At 46.3% G+C, this 12708-nt stretch overlaps 1 protein-coding gene across 3 annotated transcripts in view; it reads left to right on the forward strand.

Moving 5' to 3' along the window:
* Positions 1-12708, forward strand: part of TNNI3K (TNNI3 interacting kinase) — a 217588-nt gene that overhangs the window by 161624 nt on the left and 43256 nt on the right. For all 3 annotated transcript variants that reach the window (XM_073544789.1, XM_073544790.1, XM_073544791.1), the window contains one exon: positions 11371-11430. In XM_073544789.1, the coding sequence (XP_073400890.1) occupies positions 11371-11430 (60 nt within the window). The remainder of the gene's footprint in view (positions 1-11370; positions 11431-12708) is intronic.

A 12708-nucleotide genomic window follows, 5' to 3' on the forward strand; every position in this document is an offset into this window, starting at 1 on the left:
TTTTGCAATGATGATGAGGAGCGTGACAGCGATGAGTCCTGCAAAATCAATGAGTGCCGGGATTAACATGAGCAACGGACAAACTGTAGGAGAAAAAAATCACAGACAATCAATAAACAGAGCCAAAGAGGAGTAACAATTATCATGGCCGCTATGATGGCGCCAGAAGGGATTACATTCAGCTTTGCTGCTACCGTTTGCTTGTTTTTGCAGCAAGTCACCGAGAGGGTCTCTCTCCGTTTTCCTTCCTGGTTCTCTTATCTTGCTAAATGGGTAAAATTGCAAAGGTCTCGGAAAGACAAGCAACATTACATCTTACTAAAAGTCCTCTCCATTCTGAAGAAGAGGGATTTTTATGACTATGGTTTACTGCTCTTAGTCTAGGTAACCGGCCACCTCTGCAGTCTGGCAGAAGTGGACGGTTTCCCAAATAAGAAGCACTTGCAAGCTCTCTCCTTTAGATCTGGATCCCACTAGCTTCAGGGTCCCTGAGCTCCTCCGATAATGAACACTGGATTCCCGGTAGGAACGTTGAACCTAATTTGTAACGACACATTAAAATGGAGCAATAATTGAGATCTGGAACTTGCAGATGATCGAGCAAACTGGTTCATCGGGATATTGGCTTGTTCATGCAAGCCGGCAGCACATTGCGCTGTGGATATGGGTCGCCCTCCCAGGGCTGGGGGGTACTCGGTACCGGGCCTGTCTCGGCGGGTGGTGTGTCACAGCAGCGGTGACCCAGTCCGTGGCCCTGGGCGCCCAAGTAATGGCCGCATAATGCTTATGGTGGAATGTAGTTAATGGAATAGTTCGTGACGCCACCTGTGGTGTTCGGCAAGTGGGATGTTAGGCCGACGCTGCAGACAGATCCTCTGGGACAGATGGTGTGGTGCAGCAGTGATGGTGTAGCCCCCCCACAGGTAGGGCTGTAGTCCCAGGGCAGAATAGGTGAAGTGACACTTAGATAGTGTAGTGTCTGGCGCAGGGGATGCAGCAGTGCCAAGCAGGCGGACACCAGGGCATGTAGTTCCAAAGCTTTACTCACAGTCTGTAGTACACACAGGTGCCTGCCTCTGTGCCGTGTCCTCTGGGTCAGGGACTCAGCCAACCTCCAGGCAAGATGGAATGCTCCCTTCCAACACTCCGCCAACTTATGTACCTTTTCTGAATGTCTCCTCTACAGCGCCTTTAAGTGTGAAGATCTCCTAGTACTGCGTTACACTGGAGTTCCTCCTGACAGATGTTCCGAAGAACTCTACTTGTACGGGAGACAGCTGTAGCCTGCTTCGGGGACTCCTTACTCCTGAGTCCCGGCTCTCTATCCAAGTTGCTGTTGTGCCCCCAAGTCTTAGATGGGAGTAGTGCATTTACAGCCCACTACTCCACCGGTGTCTGCTGCAGAACCATTAGTGTGCATACAACCTCGGGGACCGGGCCCCGGCCTTGCGCTTAGAACTTCTAGGCAGGGTTCTCTTCTAACCCACGTCCTCTGTGTTCTCTTATTCTCCTACGTTCCGTACTTGTCTTTCTTTCCTATGGAAGCTCAGGCTTCAGTTCAATGTCTTTTCTCTTTCTTTCCTTTCCCGTGCCAGCAGACCCGGGTCACTCAGGCCTGCTGCAGCACTCCTTCCTCCATCCCTCTTCCAGGGATCTCCTTCCCTCACTCCTCTCCGAGTGACTTCCTCCCTCAGACTCTCCCGTCTGACTGACCTCGAATCCTAAACCTTCCCGCTCTTTTATGTATCATCAACTCCACCCGCCTCCCAGCACGTTTAGTGTTCCGAGCAGGGAACCACCAAAGGTTATCTGCTTCTCTCTAAGCAAGGAGCCGCAATGTGGTTTTGCTGAACTACTCTATTGTGTGGGGTGCGAGTGTTGGAGTGTGGTCAAGAGTTCCCACCTTACCTGGATGGTGGTGCACCACACCTTAGGAGAAGGTGCAGTACCTCTGTGGCGACTGAGCCTCAGGGGAGCCACAGATACGTAAGATGTGCTGCCGGTAACTTGCACGATTGTATTAACAAGGGTTCCGTCCGTCCTCATATAGTTTGGGTCTTGTAAATCCGCCGTTAAATAAACACCAAACCACACAAGTGTTTTATTGATCTATGCTTGTTTGTGGCCAGAAACCAGCCCATAGAATTGCACTACCTCCATTTTCCCCCGCATCCTATATCACGAAAAATATTAGGTGTAAATCAGGGTTACAAATCTTATTTTGCCATCTCCCACATAAGCAGTAACGTACTTGTAACTTCCCTTTAAAGATCCTGTTCTTGGCCTTTCCATATACATGTACATTCGACTTGGCTGAGCGTGCATGTGCTATCAGTCTGTAAAGTGGTATAAGCCTCTAATAGACACCTATAGTTTTAAAGGTTATTTTAGTTACAGATCATTGGGTTTTCAATCACCGGGACCCCCACTAGTCCCAAGAACAGGGACCCTAAGTTGTCCTGTTGGAATAGTCAGAGATGGTCACGTATAGCACTCGGTTATCCTCTGCCGTGCCATAGACAATGAGTGGAGCGGCCACTGCTCCATTCCAACAGATCTTTTCAGAGTCTTGCATTCAGGATCTCATGCGCAGCCACCTCTCCATTTATTCTCTCGCCATTTCAAGGCCCCATTTTCAAGATCTGTGGGGGTGTCTTGCAGTCAGACCCCCAGTGGTGCATAAGCAATAAGTTGCTAAGTTAGGAATAACCCATTGGTTACCTTCGGTAGTCCCATAGACAATGAATGGAGCGGAGGTGAACACTATTCGGACAGAGCATTGCAGAGAACTTGACATAAGAAAATGTCACATACACTTAAAGAATACAAAATGAGATGTGCCCCAACCCGAGTCCTCCATGTGCATGAGACCGGCAGGTTCCTCCATAATTATCTAATTTGGCCAATCTAAGGTTATGACCTTATTCGCTTTGCTAATGTTACTTTTACTCAATGCTATCTTTAATAAATCACTAATGATCTCATCACAACGTGACATTTTGTGAATGGCCCTACCTGTGATGACCAGGATTGATATCAGCAGACCTTCTCTGGAGGATCCTCTGTTCTTCTCCCTTGTGATGACTGTGATGTTATGAGATTTGGATCCACAGTTCCGATCTGTTAGCTGCAGCAGAGATGTGACCGCCGGGTTACTGGAGGAACTACACTGAAGACTGTTTCTACCCTTCAGGACTCGTCTTGTGGAATATTTGTAATTCCTTAAAAAATCAGCCAACTCATAAAGTTCACAGCTACAGTTCCAATGGTTATTGCCCAAGTTTAAGAAGGTGAGACGGGGCAAGAAAGAGAAGACGTCCGGCAGTTTGGTCAGCCTGTTCTTGGACAGGTCCAGTTGCTTGAGTTGATGGAGGCTTCGAAAAGTCTCTTCGTGGATAAAATTGATAAAATTGTTGGAAAGGTCCAAGTGCTGTAGACGGTGAAGAGCGTCGGATCCCAAACTGTCGTGTGTCAGGTTTGTGATCTGGTTCTTGTTGATCTCCAGTCTGATGAGACGTTTTGTGCTCCCAAACCAAGCCCCATGGATGCTACCGAAGTCATTACTGTTCAGCTGCAGAGTTTCGAGACTCTGAAGGGAGAAGAAGGTTCCATTAGTGATGGACGTGGAGGATATATGATTATTGTCCAAGGCTAAGGTCTGCAGTTTGGTGAGATTGGTGAAGGCTCCATTTTGGATCGTTTTGATTTTGTTGCCACTTAATTTAAGCAGTGTGAGGTCTACGAGATGAGAAAAGTTGTGGACTCCAATGAATGATACGTTGCCATCTGTGATAATCAGGAGCTTGATGCTGCCAGGAAGAGCTGTAATATCAAAGGGAGAGGTAAGTAACTTCTGCTCAAGCCGCCCTACCTATACAGCTACTTATCAGACCTACGACCACATTGACCCATGAGTGATTGCTGCCTCTCCAACCCCCGACACCGGAGCCACAAATACTCAACATCTTTCCAGATGCCAGAAAGTTTCAGAAACTACTGCTGGTGGAGTCTTCAATGGCTCAAATAATCACATGGTTATTCGAGCCATAAATATATATAGCTCATATGTTCATTGTTCTGCCAAACCAATGGATCATACCATGGTGTAGATATGAATTGTGACATAGCAAATCCACGGGGAAGCCCTGCAGATATTCCTGGGGGGTCACTATGGAGCAACTCCAGGAGCAAAGTAAAAAACACCCAGTATTATGTCATTTAACTTTTAGGGTGTTGAATTGTAGTATTATGTGGACTTCTAAAGGAGTTATTTAGGCACAATATTGGAGCAGGTTGGTATTATGAAGGATGAGACTATGAGAAGACCCTACTTTGGTTATTTCTCAGGGCCCAAAGTACTATGAAAAATAAATGTTGAGCAAGTGAAGAAGAAGCAAAAGATACAAAGGAAATAAATAAGGTAAAAATGTAAAGCACTAATGAGCACATTAAGGGAGCTGCATGAGATTAAACAAGTAGTCCAGGACTTTGATATCAGTCCCTTCCTGACAAACAACATCTTATGCCGGGTGCCTGTGTATGGACTGAGCCTTGTGTAACAAGGAAATGCTGGATGAGTAACAGCCATCATCTGCCATGTGGAGCAGGTGGTTAACGCCTTAAGTGCTGCTGTTATTGAGCACACTAAGGGAGCTTCATGAGATTAAACGAGTAATCCAGGACTTTGATATCAGCCCCTTCCTGACAGACAACATCCTATGCCGGGTGCCTGTGTATGGACTGAGCCTTGTGTAACAAGGAGATGCTGGATGAGTAACAGCCATCATCTGCCATGTGGAGCAGGCAGTTAACGCCTTAAGTGCTGCTGTCTATCTGTGACAGTGGCATTTAAGGTGTGCAGTACAAGGAGGTCAATCACAATTTACAGTGGCTGCCAGGGGCCCTCTGAAGGCTCCATTGGCTGTGTGTTGGCACTCCTGTGAGGGCCAGACATTTTAGCAATATACTGCAATAGTGTAGTACTGCAGTATATAGTAGAAGCGATCAGGTACTCAGAGTACAAGTCTCCTTAAAGCACTAAAAAAATGTTAAAAAGAACATCAAAAAGCGCCCTCACACTGATGCCTGAACGAAAAATGAAAACATTACGCGTCTCAGAATATGGTGACACAAATTAATTTTTATTTTTACAAATTTCTGTAATTTTTTTTTACCACTTAATTAAGAAAAAAATTAAAAAATCCTGTAAGTTTGGTATGGCAGTGATCATACTGACCTGAAAAATTCTGTTATCAGGTTATTTTTTTTTTTTTCTGGACAATGAATACAATAAAAATAAAACCCAAAAATATACAATGTTAGAAGTGCACTTTTATCTCTATTTCACCGCACTTGTGTATTTTCTCCCATTTTTCATGGTAAAATGAACAATGTCGTGCAAAACTACAGCTCGTCCCACAAAAACAAACAGATACAGCAATGGAAAAATTTAAAAAAGTTATGCTTAAGAATACAGGAAGGAAAAAAAAAAACGAAAACAGAAAAATCACCCGGTCATGAAAGTGTTAGGCTATGTGCACACGCTGCGGTTTTGGCCGCAGCAGTTCTGCAGACAGTGTACAGTAGCATGTTATCCTATGGGATTTACAATTTTCTGTGCACGTGCTGCGGATTTTTAACTGCGGAAAAGCTGCGGTTTTGAATCCGCAGAAAAAAATAACATGTCAATTCTTTTCTGCGGATTCTGCTGCGGTTTACCATCTCCTCCATTGTAGAGATGATAAACCGCAGGGAAAACCGCAGGCCAATCCACAGGTAAAACCACAGGTCATTTTACCTGCAGTTCCGCAGATAAAAAATCCGCAGACCAATATTGGAAGAGAATGAGATCTGAGCTGCAGTACCGGGAGTGGCCACTACACAGAGTGTGGCGCTGTGCTGTCCTGGCTCCTCTGCTACCCCTTTAAAGAAAAAGCTAGTTTCTTAAATCAACTAAGTAATTTCTTATAATTGGGCTAAGTTGCAATATCCAACACAGACTAAAGACAAGAGTGGCGCTAGTCTCTTTTTTTATTATTAGTAGCGTCCATCCCCTTTAAGAAGCGCCTGCAATTGTCGTCCTCACATGTTTTTAGCTCTGGGAAACAACCTTCGTTCCTGGCTTATGTATTTTATGAAAGTAGTTGATGGTACTGAAGAAAATGACTTGTAATCGGACAGGAATCGCGTCTCATGTTCATTTAGACAAAGGTAAAAAAAAAAAAATAGACTGGCATTAAAAATCCAGCGTCGGCCATAATGCGCCAGACGCCAGTCCTATAAGCTGCCGCACCAACTGTACTAATGACGCTGCAGATTGGTTTATAAAGACACGGATGTAAGTCATTAAGTGGAAGCCGTGTGCGGCGCCCCTGAGGCTTCAGTCGCCACAGAGGTACTGCACCTCCTCCTGAGGTGTGGTGCCCCACCATCCAGGTAGGTTGGAGGCTCCTGCCCACGCTCCATCACCTGCACCCCTCACCACAAAGTAGTGTAGCAAAGCCACATTGCAGCTCCCTGCTAGGAGTGTAGCAGAGCACCTTTGGTGGATCCCTGCTTGGAACACGAAACGTGCTGGGAGGTGGGTGGAGTTTAGAATACATAAAAGAGCGGGAAGGTTTAGAATTTCAGTTAGTTAGTTCAGTCGGTGAGGAGAGAAGATCCCTGAGAGAGGGATGGAGGAAGGAGGTGCTGCAGCAGACCTCAGTGACCTGGGTCTGCTGGCACGGGAAAGGAAAGAAGGAGAAAGACATTGAACTGAAGCCTGAGCTTCCATAAGAAAGAAAGACTAGTACGGAACGTAGGAGTAAAAGGGAACAGAGGACGGGGGTTAGGAGAGAACCCTGCCTAGAAGTTCTAAGCGCAAGACCGGGGCCCGGTCCCTGAGGTTGTATGGACACTAATGGTTCTGCAGCAGACACCGGTGGAGTAGTGGGCTGTAAATGCACTGCTCCCATCTAAGACTTGGGGGCACAACAGCAACTTGGATAGTGAGCCGGGACTCAGGAGTAAGGAGTCCCCGAAGCAGGCTACAGCTGTCTGCCGTACAAGTAGAGTTCTTGGGAACATCTGTCAGGAGGCACTCCAGTGTAACACAGTACTAGGAGTACTTCACACTTAAAGGCGCTATATAGAGGAGACGTTCAGAAAGGCACATGTTGGCGGAGTGTTGGAAGGGAGCATTCCATCTGATCTGGAGGTTGACTGAGTCCCTGACCCGGAGGACACAGCATGGAGGCAGGCACCTGTGTGTGCTACAGACTGTGAGTAAAGCTTTGGAACTGCACGCCCTGGTGTCCTCCAATTATTCCTGCGCTAACACACCCTGTACCACTACATCTGGATACCAGCTTCTACACCGCCTGCGCCTCTCCTCTGCCCCTACATCTACACTGCCCTGGGGCTACAGCTCCACCTGTGGGGGGCTTCACCATCTTGGCTGCAACACACCATCAGCCCCAGAGGATCTGCACGCAGCGTCGGCCTAACATCTCACTTGCCGAACACCACAGGTGGCGTCACAAACTATTCCATTAACTACAAACCACCATTCAACACCCCTGATTACTTGGGCACCCAGGGCCACGGACCGGGTCACCACTGCTGTGACACATCCCCCTGACACCGGCCTGGTACCGAGTACCCCACGGCCCTGGGAGGGTGACCCACGTGCTCTCTCGAAAACACTAATGTCCATATGTAATCGCTACGGAGCGTCTCTGTGGAACGTGCCGCCTGCAGCCATCATGTCGACCATGCGGGCAATACGGGAGGCAATCTGCACAACCTGATCTGTGTTCTGCGCTTAGTCATGCACGACCCTGAACGATGAGCGAGGGCGAGTATATCTGTATTCTAACCTGGAAACTCGCCAGATACAAACTAACCCCTGGAGCCGTTCCGGCGTCCATCCCTGCCCCCTCCTCTGAGGAGCACAGTCAGTGGTGGGGCTGGAGGGCACACAGAAATAGGAGTCGCAACCCGGCCCTTATTCCTTGTGGGGTTTATCGTCCCGCGATGCCAATCACCCCAGTTATCCCCGCTGCTCGTTATCCCGGGTGCTCGTTATCCCGGGTGCTCGTTATCCCCGGTACTCACTGCAGGGGATTGGTAGCAGTACTTGCATTTCATTCAAATCAGTGAATGACCGTATTATACTTGTCCACCATGAGTTCTCCAATGCTGGAGTCACACTTTATAGTGAATTTTCTATCTGGCTAATAGAGGAAAGTCTTAAAGGCCAAGTGCACCGTCATGCAGAATTTGCTTCCTAAAATGTCCAGTAAACAACATTCTAGAGAGAGTCTTCATGAATAATGTTCTAGAATTTTGTCTGTAAGTCCATTATCTAGCTGAGTGCTCTGCAAAAATGTTACAAATCTGGTTCTGATGACTCTCTCTGCTCTCCCTTTCCCTCCTCTCAGTGTAAAAAATTGCAGCAGAAAGGGGTTATGTACAAATCTACACAGTGTTTATAGGGAATAAAGCATGTACAGTCTCAGGAAGAGCAGAGAAAGCAGGCTACACAAAAGAAAGAAAGTTACTGTGAGAGACACACACATCTCACATCACACCTATATTACTGAGAGACGCACAGTTCTCACATCCAGCCTATATTACTGAGAGACACACAGAGCTCACATCCAGCCTATATTACTGGGAGAGATGCACAGAGCTCACATCAAGCTTATATTACAGGGAGAGATGCACAGACTTCACATCCAGCCTATATTACTGGAAGAGACACACAGAGCTCACATCCAGCCTATATTACTAAGAGACAAAAAGACCTCACATCCAGCCTATATTACTGGGAGAGACACACAGACCTCACATCCAGCCTATATTACTGGGAGAGATGCACAGAGCTCACATCCAACCTATATTACTGAGATAGACAGACCTCACATCCAGCCTATATTACTGGGAGAGACACACAGACCTCACATCCAGCCTGTATTACTGGGAGAGACACACAGACCTCACATGTAGCGTACATTACTGGGGGAGACAAACAAAGCTCGCATCCCGCCTTTATTACTGAGAGAGACTCAAGGAGCTCTCATCCCACCTTTATTACTGGGAGAGACTCACAAAGCTCACATCCAGCCTTTATTACTGAGAGAGACTCACAGAGCTCACATCCAGCCTTTATTACTGAGAGAGACTCACAGAGCTCACATCCAGCCTATATTACTGGGAGAGACTCACAAAGCTCACATCCAGCCTATATTACTGGAAGAGACACAGAGCTCACATCCAGCCTATATTACTGGGAGACACACAGACCTCACATCCAGCCTATATTACTGGGAGACACACTCAGACCTCACATCCAGCCTATATTACTGGGAGACACACTCAGACCTCACATCCCTCCTATGTTACTGGGAGAGACAATCCTCACATCAAATTCATGTTCCTGGGAGACACAGAGTTTTGGCAGGCAGTATAGCTTAACCAGCAACCCAAAATCTGATCTCTGTCATGCTGCTGTCAGAGGTAACATTACCTCTGTAGCATGGAAGAAGTTCAGGGACATGGAGGCTGGCCAGAGATCTTTAACCAGCTTTAGAGCAATGCTTGGAAGCAGAATAGCAAACCATTTGCAAGCATTCACTCCTTGTCTAGGAAATCAGCCACCTGTGACATAGACTGCAGCAGTGGCTGGAAACCACTGTAAACTATAGAATTAAATTTAAAAAACTCTGTTTTTGAGAATGAATAAGATTATTAGAGTAAACTGCAAAATTTTCAATTTTACCCATCCGAACAAAAACTTTAATTGATTATAGAAAAGAATATCATTCATTCACAGGGAAAGAGAACGTCCTGAAAAAAAAAGTCCAGAAGTGTCCAAAATAAGTAACTAAAACTGCAAATCTCATTCTATAATCCTCGTTATGTTGCAGTTCTGCCCTGAAAATAAACTCTGGATTATCGGATTTTTGGGATTTTTGAGTGCGGTGATAAAATAATAGTTTTTTTTTTCTTACGACTTTCCAACTTCATATAAACTGGAAGTGTTTTCATGAATATGGCGGTGCTAAAAAAAAACAATGTCTGGCTTTTCATGGCCTTGGGGGGATAAGTATTTATTCTACCGCTGCGTTTCGCTCCTGACATGTGACATTTGATGATTTCCGCAGCGAGATTCATTACCGGTGGATTGTGCAGGTGACGAGCCCGGAGCCCACACATCTCATGTGCTATCGGCAATATCCACGCCGCCGCCGAGGACAGGACTCTTACCTATTATATACGGGAGGCCATGACAGACAGTCGCCTCTTCTGAGCAAACCGCACAGGAAGAAGGACAGCTCTCCACTAAAGAAAAGGAGGCGCCGAGCAGGAGGATGATGGCACCTGGAACACACAATCAGGACACAAGTACCGCTGTCACCGCGGCCATTAGTGAGACGCTGCTAATGATTGATTAACGCTCGGAGGACCCGCCACGTCTCCCCGCTTTACAAATGGATCTGTGAGGACTCATTATTCACAGCGCGGCGTTGGAGAGAGCACTACATCATGTAATCTCATCCCTGCTCCGTACGTGGAAGGACGAGACACTTCTGTGTCCTAGAATTATTGTAGCCGAAAGCAGAAACGGTTTAAAGGGCGACGCCGCTTCTACCAACATGTCACATACTGGGAACACCCTTACATTATATACTGTACCTTGCTTAACCTGAGGCAGTTCTAGCACTTTATATAATAACTACCTTTCCATGGAAGAGCCGTACATCACCAAGCACAATGCTGAGCATCAGATGGAGTGGCGTAAAGCCGCTGTCACTAGACTCTGGAGGAGACGTGTTCTGTGCAGTGATGGATCGCACTACTCTATCTGTGTCTGATGGAGGAGTCTGGGTCTGGAGATTCCAGGAGGATGTTACCCCCTGACTACATTGTGCCCCCTGTACAGATGGTGCAGGAGGATAATGCTATGGGCTGTTATCAGGGGTCGGCATTGGGCCCTCAGCTCCAGTGATGGGAAATCTTCATCTTCAGCACAAGACATTGTGGACAATTGTAGCTTCAGCTTTGTGGGAACAGTTTAGGGAAGACCCTTATCTGCCCCCCATGATTGTGCCCAGCGCACAAGCTCCATACAGACATGGGGGGAGGACATGAGCGGCCGACAGAGCCCGGACCTCAGCCCCATCCTGTAATTTGTGCTGACAGATCCCCTTTAGAGACCACCTGAGGCCAAAAATGATGTCTGTTGGGCAAATAGTTTTCACAATGGTTAACCTTATAGATCCCTTTAAATTCTGTCCTTCACCCTTGCAGTGATGATCCGTGACCATTCTTGTTATCGTTATTTGTTGCACTTCTTATCATTTGCGTTCCGCTCTGTCTCTGCAGGGACGGCCGGAGTTCTCAGAAGTTGTGTCCAAGTTAGAAGACTGTCTCTGCAACATCGAGGTAATTGTGCCCCTTCTAGGAGCATTAAAGGGGTTTTCTTTCCCAAAGTTCCACAAACTGTATAAACTTTTAATATAAAGTTTTTAATCCAAAGGTCAGAGGTTGTTACTCCAGTCCCATCATAAGGTGGCAGATGACATTTCCCATTCTGTCTTATACGGTGGGTCATGGTGGAAGCTATTGGGGGATATTCAGTATTAGATCCACTGAGGCCCACAAGGTAGATGAAGAACCTTCTGCACTTGCACAGGCAGCAGCGCAGAAGAGTCAAATGTGCCTGCCGCCCTGCGCTGCTGGACGGGAACGTGTTTGCTCTTGTTCCCCTGTGAACGCTGTCCTAACAACTCCCTGCCCGGCCCTCAGTTGGCTCTCTTACTCCTTTTCCCTCCAGTCTTATTTCCGCTTTATAGTCTGTTTCACTCCCACCATTGGAGGGTGCAAAAAAGTAAAAACGGTAGAAAAGATGGGAGCCGCAGGTGCAAAGTGATCCACCGGGAGACCTGCAGGGCCAGGACTGGTATGGGTCAAGTGACTAATGATTTTTAAAATTTTTAACCCTCCCAGCAGGCCACCATTTTGCTTGATTTGAGTAAATCGAATTGCAAGCTAATTCCAATTCTGGTCAATCTGAATTTTTAGTAAAATTCAAAGAAAAATCAATTAGCTTCAAATCCATTTGCTTACTTCTATAAGATGTACATTTATTAGTGGAGGTACCCCTTTAGGATCATGAGGTTTTTTTTAGAGCCAATATCTGCTATTGATTATTATTACTATTTAATAAATCTTTATAGAGGTGCAGGAATAACTGTCTCTGATAAGAAAAAAAAATTCTGTTAAATGATAAAATACTGCCTGTCTCCAGCCACCACTAGGGGGAGCTCTCTGCGTACTGTTCTGATGTTGAGTCTTGTGTATACACCGTTAGCTCCTGAGCTCCCCCTGGTGGTGGCTGCAGGCACTCAGAATGTGATCATCATGTCTGTCCAGTGATTTCTATCCGCACAAGTCTCATTGCTATGAAGATATTTTAAGTCATTTATTAGCAGAGAATTTTAGTCTTTAGATTTAGTGTTAGATGTCAGCTTTGAGGTCACCACAGGCCATCACTAGGGTCCCACTTTTTTATACGTAGACTTTTTTCAGATAAATTCCAACATAACGAGTGAAAAAAAATTATTTTCTTTCTTCCTGTATTATCCGCATTATCGAAAGTTGTTTGTTTGAAACATCTCAAAATTGACAGCAGAAGCAGAAAATCCAGCCGCGGCGCGATGT

Source organism: Dendrobates tinctorius, unplaced genomic scaffold (genome assembly GCF_039654945.1).
Source record: "Dendrobates tinctorius isolate UK_male_01 unplaced genomic scaffold, ASM3965494v1 ptg000138l, whole genome shotgun sequence".
NCBI lineage: Eukaryota > Metazoa > Chordata > Amphibia > Anura > Dendrobatidae > Dendrobates > Dendrobates tinctorius.